This window comes from Carlito syrichta, unplaced genomic scaffold (genome assembly GCF_000164805.1).
Source record: "Carlito syrichta isolate Samal-C Ts95f unplaced genomic scaffold, Tarsius_syrichta-2.0.1 Scaffold308992, whole genome shotgun sequence".
In the NCBI taxonomy this organism is placed as follows: Eukaryota; Metazoa; Chordata; class Mammalia; order Primates; family Tarsiidae; genus Carlito; species Carlito syrichta.
Genome location: NW_007253088.1, coordinates 160,160 through 180,240, shown reverse-complemented (window position 1 = coordinate 180,240; position 20,081 = coordinate 160,160). Strand labels below are relative to the sequence as shown.

The window sequence follows — 20,081 nt, the reverse complement described above, 5'->3', positions numbered from 1 at the left end:
TTTATTATTTTAACATATTAACATTTGTTAAAATCAAGTAGCTTTAAAAGGTAATGAACTATTGCCAATGATGAAACATTCTGAGATCCACGATATCAACTTTCTATACATCTTTTGGTAGAAACAATAACCCTCTTTAGAATTAGTCATCAGAGTTGTAGCTATAGATATATATGTCCATTTAGGTATATATATATTTATATATTTATGTGAAGGATGTGTACATTAAATTGTCTTGCAACTGGGCTCAGTGTCTCAGCCTGTAATCCCGCACCTTTGGGAGGCTGAGGTGAGTGGATTGCCTGAGCCCGTGGGTTCGAGACCCGCCTGGGCAGCGAGACCTCATGTCTACAATAAAAATAAAAAAATCAGCCATATATGGTAGTACATGCCTGTAATTCCGGCTACTCGGAAGGCTGAGGCGGAAGGATCACCGGAGCCCAGCAGGCGAGGCTGCAGTGGCTGGGAGCGGCCACTGCACTCCAGTCTGGGCGACCGAGTGAGACTCCAACTCAAAAAAAAAAAAAAAAATTGTCTTGCAACTTGTGTTCATGTCACTGTGACTATTCTAGCTGGTAAGCATGAATATTAATTACCCAGAATTTTAAGTTTTTTTTTTAAAAATGAAAGCAGTGTACAATTTCTTTGTGCCCTAAAATAGCCATATGATAGGTTGTTATTAAAATCTCCTTCTGTTTCATATTTCCATCTAAGTGATAGTGGCCAATTATATATTTTAAAAGAAAGGTAAGAGATGTGTACAGTGAATTTCAATAAATTATAACCCAATAATCAGATATCCTTTTATATTATTAGAATAGGCAAGGAGTCTGCTATTAACTTTATGCTTAGAATATGCTGGAATTTATTTTTTGCGATGTCAACGAAGTCTGGCAAGTTAATTGTAAAGTAAGGTAAATAGAGAGTTGGGTTTTTTTTTTTTAAAGATAAAGATCATCAAATGTGAATGACAGGTTAAAGTGACAGCTTCTGTTAACAGATTTACAATAGCAATTATTTTGTACATGCACACATTTCATAAGTTCAAAGTATTAACTCATTACTATATATTAATCAAGATTCTTCTATATGACACCATTTAATAACTTAGCTTTAACAGAAGAATTTACCTAGTTTAATATATCCTGTTATTTTCAATATGAAAATTACACTATAAAATTCTGCAGACACATCTGCATATATGGACTCCATGCTATTGGTATTGTGCTTAACTTTTACACTTTTCAACATTTCAAAATATCAAACTCACAACATAGACCAGGGTCATAGAATCAATCTTCCTTTTGCCTTCATAATATAATAATATACATACCCTTAATTTGAAGTTTGTATAAAAAATAGTGTAGGAGTGGATTGGTGCATGTTAAAAGAATTATTTTCACTAAGAATGACCAGTTGGTGTTTAAGTATTAACAGAATTAGACTTTACATAGCATGTTATAACTTATCAAGTATTATAATAAAGATAACTCTTCATGTGAAAAAGAGCAGGTCAGGTTTTATATCCTCATGTTCCAGATGAAGGAATTGAGGTTCAGGAGGTAAATTATCTCTGCTAAGGTCACCAGACTAACAAGTAATGAAGTTTAACAGGTACAGTGGTGTCCAGACTCATAAAGTGGTCCCATTCTACCACTCCAAATGGCCACCTGAACTTCTGCTTACAGCCATGATGAAATAACATGAACAGGATTTGCTCTTTCACCTAAAAATCTAAAAACAGACAAAAAATAGAAAAAAATGAATTTCAGACCTTTGACAAAAGGCAGCACAGGACCATAGTTTCAGAGAGAAGGGAGACAAACAGGATGAGCTCTATGTGTCCCAACTCACTGCCTTGAGAACGTTCAGAGAATAGCCCTGAGTTAAGGAGACAGAATTCAGAGATGTCAGAGTGGCTAGAATTTTAGGGACAGCATACTGGAAGGGGAGAACACTGCACAGGAAGGAGCAAATTGCACATAGAACTTCAAAGATTTGACTACTGATTAGTTCAAGTGTGTGCTGAAACTGTTGAGGCAAGAGAAAGAATTATGAGAAAATAACAGACAAAACAGGGATATTTTATATTCCCATCAGTCAGATTGGATTGGAAAACATGTTTAATGAGGCATTTAGGAAAGTCTGTAGAAGAATATTCTCTCAATGATGGGACAGATTAGCTCTAGAATAAACACAGTTCTAGATTTGCCTAACAAAAGGAAATCTCAAAAGAATCAAGCCATTTCCTAGTAACTTAAATACATCCCAGAACAAAGTCTTAATATATTTAAAGACTACAAAAACATCCATTACCCAACAGCAGCATTCATAATATCTGCTATTAAATGAAAAAGTACCAAGTGTGCAAAGGAACAGAAAAATATATAAACCTTATTCCAGTGACAAAGCAATAATAAAAACAGAATAAAAATAATAAATACAAAATTAGTGGAGAAAAGTGTTAAAACAATTGTTATTACTGTATTACATATGTTCAAGAAGGTAGATGATAGCATAAATGGGATGGAGAAAAAATATTGAAGATTTAAAAAATATTCATATTGAAATTCTAGAGACAAAAATACAGCATATGAAATGACAAATGCATTGAATAGTTTAAATAGTAGATTAGCCACTGTAGAAAAAAACTTAGTGAACTTGAATGCATACAGGTAGAAATTATCCAAAATAAAAACTAGAGAGAAAATATGGGGAAAAAAGAATGGAGCAACAGTAAGCTGTGGGACAGTATCATTCAATCTAATGTATATGTTTTTTGAGCCTCACAGATGGGAAGGAGAAGAAAAACATTTAGAAATTAACAGTTGAAAATTTTACAGATTTGATGAAAACTATGCACTCAGCCAAGAAGCTCAACAAATCCCAAGAATAAGAAAGATGAGGAAAATGGGACCAAGGCATTTTAAACTCTAATTGCTGAAATTCAGGAGAAAGAAGGAGAAAAGCAGTCAGAGAGGGTAAAAAAAACTGCGCCTTGTATACAAGGAATAAATATGAGAATGACAAGAGATATCTTATTGCATCAATGCAAAGCAGAAAGCAATGGAGCAAAATTCTTAAAGCGCTGAAAGAGAAAATCTGTTAACCTGGAATTCAATATAAAAAAAAATCAAAGCAAAACAAAGGCTTTCCCCCTCATTCAAAAAATATATATATATTACCAGCAAGTATCCACTATCAAAAATGTTAAAAGAAGTTCTCAGGCAGAAAGAAAATGGTACAAAATTGAAATTTAGGCCTATAATGGAAAGAAGGTCACTGTAAGTAGTAAATATGTAGGCATAGATAAAAGACCTTTTATTTTTTTTTAAATTGCTTTAAAAGATAACTGTTTAATTTTTAAAAATTATTGGGGTTTTATAACGCTTGTCAGAGCAAAATGTGCAGCAATAATAGTACAAAGGTCAGCAGAGGAGAAATGGAATGATACTATTATAAGATTCTTCTATTATATATGGAGTAGTATAATAAGGCGACTTACCATGGAAATAAGTTGAAGAGGTATACCATGGTCTCTAAACCAATCATTATAATGGCAAAAAAAAAGTGATAAGATAACAAAAAGTACAAAATAGAATATTAAAATCATTTAATACCACAAAAAAAGCAGAAAAATTAAGAAAAAGGAACAAAATATACATGAGACAAATAGAGAACAAATAACAAGATTGTAGATTCAAACTCAACCATATCAATAATCACATTTACTGCAAAATTGTCTAAACATACCAATAGTAGATATCATCATACTAGACTTAAAATCAGCTTTCTACTGTTTAATAGCAATCCACTTTAAATATAAAGACACAGTTAAACATAAATGAATGAAAAGAAAACATGAAACTCTAATCAACAGAAAGCCTGACTTTTTTAATGTCAGATAAAAAACATTTTGGACAAAAATATTATAAAGAGGGTCATTCTTATTGATAAGAAGCTCAATTCGTTAAGAGCACATAAAAATCCTAAATGTTTATGTACCTAATAACAGAGCTCTACAATACATGAAAAAATAACTGATACAACAGCATTGAGACAGCTTGGTGCAGTGGCTCATGCCTATAATCACCACACTTTGGGAGACTGAGGCAGGAGAATCACTTGAGCTCAGGAGTTTTAGAGTAGTCTGTACAACATAGAGAGACCTCATCTCTACAGAAAACAAAAAAATTATCCAGGTGTGCTTGCATGTGCCTTTAGTTCCAGTTACTCCAGAGGCTGAGGCAGAAAGATCACCTGAGACTATCAAGTTGAGATTGCATTCTAGCCTGAGCAACAGAGTGAAGCCCTGATTCAAAAACAAACAAAAACAGAAATGATAAACAGACAAGTACACAATTACATTCAGAAATTTGAAACATCTTCTCTAAGCAATTGCTAAAGCAAGGAGAGAGAAAACCAATAACTTTAAGATTTGAACAGCATTCTCAATCAGCTTGATCTAACTTACTAGTACACTCTACCAAACAATAGTAGAATGCACATTATTCTCAGGTGCACATGAAACATGATCAATATGGACCATATTTTGGGCCACAAAGCAAACCATAGAAAGTTTAAAAAGATCTTAAGAAGGTTGTTTTCAGATCATAATGCAAATAAACTAAAAATTAATAAGTTGATGATATCTGGAAAATCTCCAAATATTTGGAAACTAAACAACACACTTATGTATGTCAAGGAATAAACCACCAAGAAAATTAGAAGTCAGTGAAAATTAAATTATAACACATTGAAATATGCAATTAAATCAGTGATTAGAGGATAATTTAGAATGTTAAAAATGCACAGTAGATAAGTATAGTCTGAAAATCTATTGGTTGAGCTTCACTTAACAAACTATTACTAGAAGATCAAATTAAGCCAAAAGCAAGAAGAACGAAGGAAATTATAATGCTAAGACCAGAAAAACATAAAATAGAAAACAGAAAATCAATAAAGAAATGAAATGAAAACAAAAGCTGAGCCTTTGAGGAAAAAAAGAGAGAGAGAAGACACAAACTGTCAATATCAGGAATGAGGGAGAGGATAGCATGATAGACCGTACAGACATTAAAAAATATGCTTACAAGCTGTTAACTGCCTATATGCCTATAAATTCACCAACTTAAAGAATATGGACCAATTTTTTAAAAGACAAAAGTTACCAAAATTAATTCTAGGAGAAACACAATAACTCAATATATTTAATTATGAAATTGAATTTATAATGTGAAATCTTTCCTTAAGGAAATCTTTAGACCCAAATTGCTTCACTGATGAATTCTACAGAACTTCTAAGAAAGAAGTAATATCAAATCTACACAAACTTTTTCAGAAAATAGAACTGAAGATGATGCTTTGCAACTCATTTGAGCACTTATTATGTCCCAGACATTCTTCTAGACACTGGTCAATAAAAAAGATGAACATTTGCTTCCTGTCCTCAGGAGTTTATAGTATATGAGATGAACTTATGAAACTCCTTCTCCATCTGCCATGCCCTTAGTTCTGCCTAACTGGTTAAGACAGAACAAAGCAGGTTATCATGCATTGTATAAAAAAAGGAAAGATAAAACTTTTTCTCTGTAAAATCAACAGAAGTAAACCCGACCTGCTGACTTCCCTTTGTCTATCATTGGTATACAAAATTTGATAGAATGACCCAGGAGTGGAACGCCCAAGTTCATTCAATTTAAGGGTCTGAAAATTCTACAATAACTTCCTCCTTCTCCCAACCCCAGTCCCACTTGTTCTGTGTTAAGAATAATTTAAACTTTCATCTAATGATTTGTTTTCCCTACTTAATTAATATTAATCAAAAACGGTGACAGTAATTCTGTTTATTAAACAATTAGTGCCATAAATTGTTCTTTATTACAACTACATACCACATGCTCAGGAGGAATTGATTTTACACCACCTTTCCATTCCAATACTGTTCAGTTCATAGTGTTTGAAATAAAAATAGTCATTTTGGGGGTTTTTTGTTTGTTTGTTTGTTTGTTTGAGTTGGAGTCTGTCACCCAGACTGGAGTGCAGTGGCATGTTCCCAGCCACCGCAGCCTCGACCTGCTGGGTCCGCAATCCTTCCGCCTCAGCCTTCCAAAATAGCCAGTACTACAGGTGCGTGCTACCATGCCTGGCTAGTTTTTGATTTATTGTAGACAGGAGGTCTCGACAAGTTGCCCGGGTGGGTCTCGAACTCGTGGGCTCAGGCAATCCACTCGCCTTGGCCTCCCAAGGTGCTGGGATTACAGGCTGAGCCACCGAGCCTGGCCAAAAATAGCCATTTTAACTACTATAGATTCTCACTAGAGTAAAGAAGCAGAGAAATAATCCCTCATTTAAATGAAATGCCTCCAGTAAGTTCAGGAAAATAAGTGTCACAAAATCTACAAAGTAAGGAACAATAATAGAGTCAGGCAGTGAGACATTAGGACTTTCCAAAAAAAAAAAAAGCTGGCTTTTACCATATAAAAATAACAAATTAATGAAAAACAAAACCTAGCAAATTAAGACTGACAGGGAATTGCTAAAGGCAAACAAAGTAGAATGCACCACAAAGACTAGTATTAGAATAAAATGGATCATTACATAATGACTAGTGAAAAAAGAATCAACTAACCAAAAAGATGTAACAATCTTGTATGTGTATGTGCCTAACAATGGATGTTCAAAATACATAAAGCAAAAACTCATAGAAATAAAACAAACAGACCAAAAATAAAAAAAAATAAAAAAGGATAGAACTGCAAATAGAAATAGACAAATCCACAGCTATACTTTGGAAAGTCACCATTCTTCTTTTAGTAACATAGAATAGTCATAAAGTCAATAAGTATGTAGAAGACTTGAACAATACAATCAACGTGACCCAGTTGACATTTTTAGAACTGATCACCCAGGAACAGTAGAATACATATTCCTTTCAAATGTTCATGAAAACAAGAGAAACCATATTCTGGGCCACAAAACAGACTTTGAAAAATTTTTTTTAAGATGTGGGGTACAATTCAAGGTTATGTATACAAATGTTCATTATGCAGGTACCGTTGATGAGGTGTGCTCCTCCATCCCCTGGCAGTTTTCCTCAACTGCCAATCCCATCCCCTTTCTGCTGGCAGTTTCCCACTACTGCTAATCCCTTTCTTATAGTGTCATGATAATTGTTCAAGGCCCGCTTATGAGTGAAAACATATGGTACTCTGTCCATTGTTTCTGTGACAGATCACTGAGTATGATAGACTCTAAATCCATCCAAGTTGCTGTGAAGTCCATATGTTTGTCCTTCTTTATAGCTGCATAATATTCCATTGTATATATGTTCTTTAAAAAATTTAGTGTAATTAAAATTATACAAAATATAGTCTTTAAGTATAACCAAATTAACCCCCAAAATAGCAAAATGATATCTAGAATATCCCTAAATATTTTAATTGAACAATAGACAAGGGAAATTATATTGAGCTGAATACACTCTGTTAAATTTTTTAGAATACAGCCAAAGCAATATTTAGAAGTAAATTTGAAACATTCATTGCTTGTACTTAGAATTGAAGAAAGGTCTCAAATCAACAATGTATCTTTCATCTTAAGAAACTAGAAAAAGGAGAGTAGACACAATCAAAAGTAAGCAAAATGAAGAAAAGTGTAGAATAAGAACAGGAATCTATGAAAATGTATTCAAAAATCATAAAAACTAAAACCTAGTTATTAGAAGAGCAATAAAAGTGATAAACGTGTGCTAAACTGACAAATAAATGATAAATAAATAAGAAGAAACAAATTAGCTATATCAAGAAAAAAAAAGATACATCACCACAGACCCTACAGAGATTAGCAAAATAATAAGCAAATATTATTAAGCAACTTCCACCTTTGGATTCAATGACTTAGATGAATAGACCAATTCTTTGAAAGACACAAACTACCAAAACCTGCTCAAGATGAAATAAATAATCTGAATAATATAGAAATATAATTTGTAGTTTAAAACTTTCCATCAAAGAAAACGTCATGCTCAGATGGTTACATTGGTGATTTCTAACAAATATTTAAAGAAAAAATAATATATAAGTAAAGGAAATTCTTCTTAATTGTCCTAATGCCAAAGCCAAATACACTACAAGAAAACCACAGACAAATAACCCTTACAAAAATAGACTAAACTTTTCTCAACAAAATATTTTTATATATTTATAAATCAAATCAAATGATAGAATTTAAAAAAGAAATATATCACAGCCAAATGAAGTTTAGTCCAGGAATGGGAGGCTGATTTAATATTTGAAAATTAATCAGCATAATTTACCATATCAAATGATCAAAGAATAAAAACTACACTCACCTCAATAGATGCAGAAAAAAGCACTTGAAAAAATGCAACATTCATTCATAATGATAATAGTAATAGTAAAAAAAAACTCAGTTTAATAAAAATAAAAGTGGACTTCCTTAACTTGGCAAAGGGCATATATAAAAATTCTACAGCTAGCATCTTACTTAATGGAGAAAGACAATGCTTTCATTCTAAAATTGAGAACAAGACAGGAATGTACACTCTCACACCTCTTATTAAAACATCATACTGAATATGCTATCCAGTGCAGTGAGGCAAGATAGAGAAATAAAAGGCATACATATTAGAAAAGAAGAAATAAGCTTGACCCTGTTTGTGAACAACATATTATGCAGAAAATACCAAGCAATCAAACAAAAAACTGACCTGTAGGCAATAAGTGACTTAGCAAAGTAGCATAATTCAAAGTCAATATACCAAAATCAAGTATATATTAAAAAAGAAAACAAAACTACTATTGGACAACTGGTAAGTCAAAAAAAAAAAAAAAAGCAAGCAAAACAAATACCACTTTCAATAGTACACTCACTCCCTGAGACAGGAAATATATAGGTGTAAATTTAACAAAATATGCACTGGATCTGTAATCTCAAAGCTATTAATCTCTAGTAAAATAAATCAAACAAGATCTAAATAATCAGAGAGATATATTCATGAGCTGAAATACAATATTTTTAAGGTGCTAATTATCTGTAAACCAATCTATAAATTCAATACAATCTCAATCATAATCCCAGCAGAATATTCTGCAAGTGTTGACAAACTGATTTCAAAATTCATATGGCAATGTGAAGGCTGTAGAATAGCTGTATTAAAGAATAATACATAAAGAGCATAATTCATACAAGAAAAAAATTATAAATAGACTTCAGCAAAGTTAAAAACTTCTGCTCTGTGAAAGTACTGTTAATGAAATAAAAAGACAAACCACAGACAAGAAGAAAACTTTAAAAATCATGTTTCTAATGAAGAATTTGTTTCCAAAATATATAATAAACCCTCAAAACTCAATAATAAACAACTGAAACTTAAATTTTTTAAAATAATTAAATAAGACACTTCCACATAGAAGATATATGGATACCAGATAAGTGTATGAAAAGATGTTCAGCATCATTTGTCAGTAGGAAAATGCAAGTTAAAACCACAATTGTAATACACAATTACACACCTATTCGAATGCCTACTTTTTTATATCTGACAATAATAAATGTTAATGAGGAAGTGAACGAACTGTAACCTGCCTTGAATGTTGGTGAAAATGCAAATTTGTAAGCCACTTTTGAAAACAATTTAGCAACTTCTTATAAAGTTAAACATGCACTTACTATATGACCTCGCAATCCCACTCCTCAGTATTTACTCAAGAGAAATGAAAAAAAGTTACTTGTACACAGAAACCTATATACAAATGTTCTTAACAGCTTTATCCATAATAAACCAGCACGTGAAACAGCCCAATTGTTATTCAATTAAAAAACAGATTAACTGTGGTACACTCATACAATGGAATACCACTCTGGTGAAAACAGAGCAAACTACTGATACACAGCAACTCAGAGTTATCTCAAAAGCCCTATGCTAGGTTAATGAAGGTAAACTCAGGAGGCTGCATATTGTATTATTCCATATATATGGTAGCCTTTAAAAGTCAGAACTATAGGAACATATTTGTGGTTGCCAAGAGCTGGAGTGACTTGAAGGGGTTGATTATAAAGAGGCAGGATAAGGGAATTTTTTTGAGTAATGGAACTATTCTGTGTATTGATTGTGGCAATACATTCATGATTATATACATTTGTCTTAACTCATAAAACTGAACACCAAAAAGAGTAAATTTTACTGTATGCCCATTTAAAAGTGAAAAGTAGCTGAGCATGGTGGCTCTTGCCTGTAATCCCAGCACTTTGGGAGGCAGAGGCGAGAGGATTGCCTGAGCTCAGGTATACGAGATCAGCCTGGGCAACTTGGTAAGACCTAGTCTCTATAATAAATCTAAAAATTAGCCAAGCATGGTGGTGCAGGCCTGTAGTACCAGATACTTGAAAGACTGAGGCAGAAGGATCACCTGAGTCCAGCAGGTCGAGGCTAAATAAAAAAAATTAAAAAATAGACTTTAAAAGAGTGAATAATGATAATAATGTGACCAATCATGGTGATTCATGCCTGTAATCCCAGCACTTTGGGAGGCTGAGGTGGGAGGATCGTTTGAGCCCAGGAGTTCGAGACCAACCTTTGTAACACAGCAAGACCGCATGTCTAAAAAAATAAATAAAATAGTATAAAAAATTAAAACATAAATAATAATGAATGAAAAGAACAATGTTAAAATAGACATGTTGGCCAAGATAAAGATATTCAAAGTGTTATGTTAGTCTCAGCTAACATGTTGTCTTTGTAAACAAAAACATTAATCACTTACCCAAAATTCAAAATTTTAATATCAGAAAGAATGTGTTATATTTGAGTTGGTGCCTATTTTATCGACTCATTTTATTCTTCAAATATGTATATTTTAAAGAATGAGTACTTAGGATTAAATCTTTGGGTAATTTTCAAATAACTTAACTGGCTAAGCCATTATTAAGACATTGAACTGGTTTTAAGTATGACATCAAATATATGAGCATTACAGTATATAGAAATCTATCTGAAATATTTCCATGTGAAATATGGCCTTAGCTACCTGAAACCCCTAAGGAAGCAGTCCTTCTTACAAGCTGTATTTTTCAGATATTTCCAAAGCAACTAATTTAAAATATTTTATACATTGCTCAGATTGCTTGTATAGAACATATAGAGCATGATTTAATCTTTTTTTTAATGTCTCACAGTCTTCATTAAAACACTGAATTCTAAACCTGAGAAGGATCTGATAAATTCCATATCTGAATATAATATATAAATTGAGGGACATAGTTATACTAAAAACATAAGTATGATGCAACTCTAACATGCCTTACAGTATAAGAAAAATTTTTTCATATATTATAACATATCTGTAGCAACTCAGACTGGTAAGGCAACACAAGTTGTCTAATCCAGCATTTTACAGACTCCGAAATGGATGTTCATAGAAATTAATCAATTTACAAAATAGTCAAGAGTGAAACTTGAACATAGAACACATGGTGTTTTATTCCTATGGACAGGTATGTGTTGAGTGGGTGATACAATACAAAGACTAATAGAGTAGGAAATATTGGAGTAAGACTAAATGACTTTTTACTTCAGCATTTAATCCCCTAATTTAGCCACCTTCCCCATCCCAATCGAATGGACTTGAATTCCCAGGCAGCCAATGGCTTTTCATTTTATCTTCTACATAATTAAAAACCAAGTTTCAAAAGTGAATATTTTTTTCAACTCTTTTTAATTATTTTTTGAGAATGATTAAAATGCTATCTCCCCAATTGTTCTGTATCTTGCTACTTTATAGATCAAAATAACTAGCTTGGTGGAGATAATGACAAGTTATCTTGTTCAAATTGGGTAATCTAGTTGTGGTAAAGAATGAGCTTCTAATATGAAAGAAAAATAGTAGTTTTCCTGAGAGAAATGGATGTACTGCTGCTGCTACTTAGTTTAAGGGGAAACCTAATAAGGTCCCAACATTGTCTACTGTCAAAGTTGTAGAATCCAGAAATCTGTTTAGTCATCTATATTTGGGTATTGGTATCATTGGGGAAGAAACTATTGTGCTTTGTAAGGTTCATATCATGTTTGGATAAGTGTAACAGTTGCATCCAAGCAATAAGAAACATTTATATATTATAAATACATGCATCATCACACTTGGGAAGTGGCATGCATCATCACACTTGGGAAGTACTCACATTTTACACTCCAGGCTTTTTGGTAGTAAGTACAGCGCTGCATAGAAAGATCAGGGCCATTATCCTGATTATGTGTTAGTGAATTAAAGCTTACCACCATCCACAGAGCCCATTTCAAAGTACTTTGCTTTAAAATCCACACCAGATAAGGTATTTCAGTACTCGTCCTCCATCTTCTGACTCTTCTCCTGATTGTTACTGAAATCATTTAGGAAACGGAATCCCAATTGCTCTGAAAACTGGTAGTCGTTATAGTAAAAATTGTTTTGATGGATACTGTCCCACCCACTAGTCCAAGCATTCTTGAAAATTAGGTCAGGTTTAGTCTTACACGTTAGTGTACTTGAATGAGATTCCCTTCAGAAAGTTAGCCGAGGTCTTTGTTTCTGATGTTTTGGGAAAAACTTTCAACTTTCCTGGTATTCTTGCCCACATCTGATTTTCTTTAATCGGATCTCTTAACATTAGAAAGGGAGATCAATGGCCTGTGTGGGCAAGAAAGAAAGGAGTACAAATTGCAGTGAATTTCTGTATGCCTTTTATTTTCTTTTTAGACAGCTTTATTGTTTTAAAGTATTCAGAGAAAGAGAAGTTATTTTTTATTCCCATGTCAATGTACTTTGTTGATTCCCTTCTCAGTATATTAGAAAGATTTCTGTTTGGTTTGGCTTATAGTGTTTTATTGTTGATATTTTCTTAATTTTGAAGAGATACTTTCCTAGGAAAATAATTTTTTTAATGTCTGTCAACTTTTAGGAATAACAATTTCAGTGTGACAGCTTTTAAAACGATCTTGAATTTGCCTTAATATAAAAAGGGTTCTTATCAAATGCACTACTAGAATTCATCCTTTTCAGAAAAGAGTTTGACCTGACCTTTATTCTTTAAATTCACAATTTATTTTCCTCCCTAATATTAAACATTTTATCTATTGGCAGGAAATATAAAGTGTTTTTTCTTACTTGTCTTATTTTGATTATGATGGTGTTAATTTAATTAAAAAGCACATAATTTCATATTGTTTATTATTAGTAAAATGTACATGATTTTGAATTTTGATTTATCTGTTATATTTATTAAAATATATTTTGGTTAGTATTGCCTAAAGCAAAGAAATTTTCGCAGTCACTAAACCTTCTTGTTTTTTTTTAAGCTTTATGGAGAGGTTTTGTTTTAATATATAAAAGAATCCCCTTATCTGAGAAAGAGGAAAAATAAAAGCACCCTTTTGTTCCAGAGCATAGCTCCTGGCCGTAAGACATATGCCAGATACCTTGCTTGACAAAGAACAATGAGTGTCCCTATAGATAGTTGACCATGTATGGCTACCACCATCTCTGGCTTTATTGGCTGTAAATATTTATTTCAGTGAAAGAACTCCCCCCCGCCAGCACTGACACAAACCAGATAACGGCTTTTCTTTTTCTTTTCTTTTTCTTTTTTTGTCTTTAAAGTTGGTACTTTTTCTGAACAAATTCAGTAAGTTTTTGCATTATGTATATTTTTCCGTAAAAAACCGTCTCTCTTTAGCTAGAGAAAAATTCACTTGAAATCTTGCTGTTTGGAAGCACTGAAACTGTATCAAAAATGAATGTGTACAAATTCTACACATACCCAATTTTTATTCCAATATTCAGAATATCTTCTTTTATTTTTAGATGAATCTACGTTCTGTATTTACTGTAGAACAACAAAGGATTTTGCAGCGTTATTATGAAAATGGAATGACAAATCAAAGTAAAAATTGCTTTCAGCTCATATTACAGTGTGCACAGGAAACTAAGCTGGACTTCAGTGTAGTCAGGGTAAGTATTGAGGTCTTACACTCAAATTTATAGCTTGTTATTACAAATGATATTTGCTTAATATGAGTAAAACTAATCAGGATATAAAATCATTAACTTTATAAACAGCTTCTCTTCCCTGGTATAACAATACTAATTCTTTAATAAATAGAGTTAATCAATTAGTATGTATTTGTTTCTGTAAATACCCTGAAAACATTAAAACCTTTGCAATGTAAACATATCTTTGAAAAATCCTAGTTTTTTGAAGTAATAAATACCTTTAAGATGAGTTGTTGATCTTATACTTCTTTTAAATCCTAAATTAATGTAGATCTTAACCAGTCAAAAATTGTATCTGTAAAACAGGCATTTACTGAGGCAGTATTGTGTACCCGGCATATGTTTTTTTCATCAGGCATTTATAACTTTAGTATTTTTGTTTTTTTTAGAAAAACCTAGTCTGTTTTATGAATAATGTTTTGTAAGTAAAATTCATGGCTTTTAATGGGTTAGTAAGAGACAAGAAATCCCAAGAGAGGAATTTTTTTCTTTATCACAACTACAGGTATTCAGCTGTAAAAATCAGAGCTGCTGCACATTAGTGAAAGGCAATGAGAGGATGATAGAGAGGAAGCAAAAGATAAATCTAACAGAACTAGTCACAGAATTTAGTGAATGCATAGGTACTTTCATGTTTGATTGACAATGCTAGAAATCCTCTTGGTGTGAAAGCTTAGTGATTCAAAGATTAGCAACATTTCCATCCTTGGCATTCACTAGGCTAATTTGGAAAAGAAAAAGGACATCTGATTTTAAGCTCATTTTTTTTGTTGGACATACCTTCAAAGACCCTCAAGATAAAAATCTATTGATCAAAATAATTATTTGGAAAATGTATTTCTTAAAGACAAAGGATATAGTCACCCAAAATTAGGGAATTATGCCACTAATTCTATGAGAAAATATCCAAGATAGTTGTTTCCTATTTGCTGAGATGAAGCATCATACTCAGATTTGTGTAAGAACTAGAAATATCTCCTCTAAATGCCTCATTTAAAATACCTTTACTAAATCTCAGAAGAAAATGTTGAATCACCTTAGAAAAAAACAATATAAAACTGTGCTATGTTTTAAGTTTATAAAATTGTACTTTATAATTATTAATTATTTTGTTTTCCTGTCGTAATTAATTTCCTCTGTTTTTATTTTCTTTTCTTTTTTGCTTGCCACTACCTTAAAGTGAAAAGCCCTCACAGGCAGCTGCATTTTGAACTGCTATCTTTCACATTTCCAATTTATTATTGCAATCTTCCCCTCATAACTTACTTGATTGTGCTTGAATATTGAGCGTGTTGAAATACAGAGATTTATACTTATGCTTCAAATAATGTGAACATCTAAAACAAACAATGGGAATAAAAGATATAAATTCTTAGGATGTAAGATTACAGGTAAAACGTTGTATGTTATAAAAATTGTATAAAATAAATCTACTCTCTTCCTTTCAGTGTAAATTGTTTAGAAATTCGGTCTTCCTAATCTAAATCCCAACAGAATTTTAATGGTTTTTCTAGTCAGAAGCAAAAAGAGTTGTTTATAGACTCAGCACTCCACAACCTTACCCTCCGCCCTGATATTTTGTTAGGTCTATATGTTCTACTTGAAACAGACCTTTCCTTATTATTTTAATATAGTATTCATTGTGGTTTTCTTATAAAACAAAAAGAAAAACAAAAATAAGTCTCACTATACTGAGAACTTGATCCCAACATAAATACAATTTAAAATATTAAAATATTCAAGCAAAAATAAGTCTAGAGGGGTTAAAAAAATAGAAAATCAAAAAAATTGGTGTAGGAAAAGAAAAAAGAGGTTTAGAGACTGAATTTCTAAGAAAAAAATGAAAGATTAATTTCAAACACTAAGGATTGGTGATCCAAATGTATTTCCTTTCTTTTTGTCCTGCATAGTATCACTTTGTTAGCTCCTAACTCTAAATTCTTATCATATAGATTTAGTTTAACCATGTTTTTCTTCTCACCAATGAGGCATTTACAATGAGAATCATTTACATTTGACAAACTTTGGTAAATTTTAGATTCTGTAACTAAACAACTTTAGTAAAATTGAATTCACTTATTGGGAAAATTCAGGAAATGATTTTTTAAATTTCCATTTTATGAAAATGTTTATATATATTCCTACTTTAATTGAGAATATGGAAAATAATTGAACCCTTACTTTTTTTACTAAAGGTTTTTATAAGGAAAATCAATTATACTGTGCAATAAAATAATGTTAACAATTTGGTAAGGTATATGGAGTTATTTTCCCTTTTACTGAAGAATCCCAGACTGCTATTTAGCAATTTCTCACATTGATTCTGTTTTGTTTTCCCTTTCTTCTCCTTTTTAGTGAGCAATGTTGATATAATATTTTTAGTTTTGGTAGTATCGAGATGCCTGCCAACAGCAACCTCTGTCACCAGCACCTCTTTTATTCTGTTATTTCTAATTTGTTTTAGCTTAGGATACTATATAATTAGAGAAATTGGATTTGAGGTTAGGGGATGTTATATTAATGAAGTGCTTGGATCTTGTGACATTTATTTTATCTGTGTTCTAGAAAAGGGAGGTTCCTAGGTGGCTAGATAGTTGAGTTTCATACATATATGGGTATTATTCTACTGCATTTTACTTTGTAATGGTTACATAATATAACAATCTATTAAGCTATATAAGTAACTATAACATACAAATATATGCATAAACTATAAGACTTTATAAAAGTCATACATTTACAATGCACTAAGATCACTCTTAAACATGCTGTGCTAAGGTAGATAGTGTATGAAGAGAATATAATAGCTTATGTTTTATTTTGGAAAATGGCCCAGAGTTGCCCTCCAGATGTAGTAGTTTCTTAATTCAAATTTTGTCAATTAACTGTGCTTTACCTTTAAACATTTAAATATAAATCCTATACATGTTTTTAAAGACTATGTACAGATTAATCGTGCTTCCCACAGGTTTGTTTGTTTTTTACTTTAAAAGCCGAAACATGGCAACTTATTTTGAATATTTATAAAATGCACCTTTTTACATTTATTTTTAAGTACTTCTGGAGTATACATTTTGAAACCTTTTAGTTTCTCTTCTCATCACCTGTGACATTTATATTCATATGTCCTTCTGCTTGTAATTCTCACTCCTGCTGTTTCATGAAAGTAAATCATAGTTTTAAATTCCTATTGTAAAATTCCTACAGTAAAATGGTCAGTAGAAATGAATATTTCAGGAATTTCTAGCCACTACATGTGGGGTAGTGGTAAAAGAATGTGCTTTGAAGTGAGGAAGCATTGAGTTTGAATCTTTGCTCTGCTGCTTGCCACCAGGATATCCTTCCACAAAGTACTTATTATTTCTGAACCTCAGTATCTTCATTTACACAATGAAAAAATAATACCTATCAAAGAAGGAAATATATATAAAGAACACACAGTGAGGATTCAGTACATGTTAGCTTGTACTTATAGTACTACAACTATATTAATTTTGTATATAATTATACATTGGTTAGATATACCGTGCACAGTAACACTGAAAATTGGATAATTTATGTGTTTTTTTGTTTAATTCTTAATAGATTTATGTATTTTGGGAGTTTATAATATGATATGCTTTTTGCAATAATTATAAAGTTTAGTAATCACATTGTGGAATGTAATATTTCTTATTGCATATTTTAAGAAACATGATTCAAAGCAATAATACTAAGATAATTATAATACATTACTTACACAAAATATGTACTTTGTAATCAAATTCTAAATGCCAACCACTGGTGGTATTTTTATTAATAACTTTGTCTGTTTATAAAAGTAATACATATACATATTATAAAATTTGGTAAGTGGAGAGAAATGTAAAGAAGAAAATAACTACCATAAATTAATGCCAAACTCATGCAACTTGGGACAAAGTGTTACTATCTTTAGAAAATTGCTCCTACAAATCAATTTTAAGAGACAAATATCCCAATATAGAAATGGGTAAAAGAAACAAATGAGGAACTCCATCAAGATAATATTGTTACCATAGAAATTCTAATCAAAACATCAATTATATACATTTTGTTAATTCTTGAACTAGGAAATACTACAAAAAGATAATGAAAACTATTGGTGAGGGTATGATGAAACTAGAATTTATATGTTGGAAGGCACTTTGAAAATATCATAGCCTGGCAATTTCTTTTCTAGTATTGCATTCTAATAGAACAACAGCACAAAGATGCATGTACTATTAGGTATATTGCAATATTGTTTATAATAATAAATATTTCCAAAAATAACACAAATAGCTGGCAGTATGAAATTAACCAAGTTATGATATATTCATACAATAGAAGTCATTGAACCTAAATATTGCAAATGGACATTTAATAATACTATGAGCATTTTCTAATATAATTCCTTTATTATACTTTTACTTTTTCACTATTATAAATAAATAGATGATGAACACCACTGCATTTAAGCCTTGTCTACATCTGTGATTATTTTTTAGGATAATTTAAAACAAATGCATATACTAGTTTTAAAAATGTAAACATTTTTAGGATTCATGATACATGTTAATTGGATGGATTTTTTTTGGAAGAGAGGGACTGTGATGTACTTTGTTCTCAGAATTCCTAGATATTTATTAAGTAGGAGTCCTTGATCATCTCTGCCCTCATACTTTAGTTACTTTTTCTTTTATTGCATATTTTCTTTAATCTTTGTGTAGTCATTGATTCTATGATAAATGAGAATATAATATGCAACTTAGAAATTGTTTTTTCTTGGTTTGTTGTTAAAATTTTTTATAATACCATATTTTATTCTTCCAGACGTGGGTTGGCAATAAAAGAAGAAAAATGAGTAGTAAGAACTCTGAATCAGGAATAGCAACAACAGGAACTGTTTCAGGTACCTCTTTGGCAGCTCCAGACATTACAGTCAGAAATGTGGTTAATATTGCTCGACCTTCAAGCCAACAGTCTTCTTGGACATCTACCAACAATGATGTCATCGTAACTGGCATATACAGTTCAACTAGTTCATCAAGTAAGCAAGGGGCCACCAAACACACAAGCACACAAATTACAGAAGCACATAAAATCCCTATTCAGAAAACAACCAGTAAAAATGATACTGAGTTTCAGTTGCACATTCCTGTTCAAAGACAAGTAGCACATTGCAAAAATGCCTCCCTGCTCCTGGGTGAAAAAACTATTATTTTGTCCAGACAAACAAGTGTGCTAAATTCTGGAAATTCAGTATTCAGTCACACGAAGAAAAACTATGGAAGCTCTTCAGTGCAAGCTTCTGAAATGACAGTACCTCATACATCATCTGTGTGCCACCGACCTTGCAAAATTGAACCAGTTGGGATTCAAAGGTCATATAAGCATGAACACACAGGCCCAGCATCACATAACTTATGTGGGCAAAAGGCAACTATTAGAGACCCTTTCTGTAGAACACAAAACTTGGAAATCCGTGAAGTGTTTTCATTGGCAGTTAGCGATTACCCCCAGAGAATTCTGGGAGGTAGTATTCCACAGAAGCCTAACTCAACAGAAGGGACTTGTTTGTCCATTGCGATGGAGACTGGAGATGCTGAATATGAATATGCCAGGGAAGAAGAGTTAGCATTGATGGGAGCACAGATACCAAGCTACTCAAGATTTTATGAAAGTGATAGTTCCCTTCGAGCTGAGAACCAAAGTACAACCTTGCTCGGACCAGGAAGAAATGTGCCAAATTCACATATGGTGAACATTAGAGATTTGTCAGATAACGTACTGTATCAAAACAGAGACTATCATGTGACACCACGGACCTCATTACACACAGCATCTAGTACAATGTACAGTAATACAAATCCATCACGGAGTAATTTTTCTTCACATTTCGCATCATCAAACCAACTGAGATTATCACAAAGCCAAAACAATTACCAGGTAAATGTGTAAATTTATTTTGTAAAGATTTTTTTAAACTGTGCTTTTATCCAGTTAGATTTGGTACCTAGGTTGCTTAACTCG

At 32.0% G+C, this 20,081-nt stretch overlaps 1 protein-coding gene across 1 annotated transcript in view; it reads left to right on the top strand.

Moving 5' to 3' along the window:
• Window positions 1-20,081, top strand: part of HDX (highly divergent homeobox) — a 146,247-nt gene that overhangs the window by 10,028 nt on the left and 116,138 nt on the right. The window contains exons 2-3 of the mRNA XM_008066517.2: window positions 13,860-14,006; window positions 18,882-19,997. Of these exons, the coding sequence (XP_008064708.1) occupies window positions 13,860-14,006; window positions 18,882-19,997 (1,263 nt within the window). The remainder of the gene's footprint in view (window positions 1-13,859; window positions 14,007-18,881; window positions 19,998-20,081) is intronic.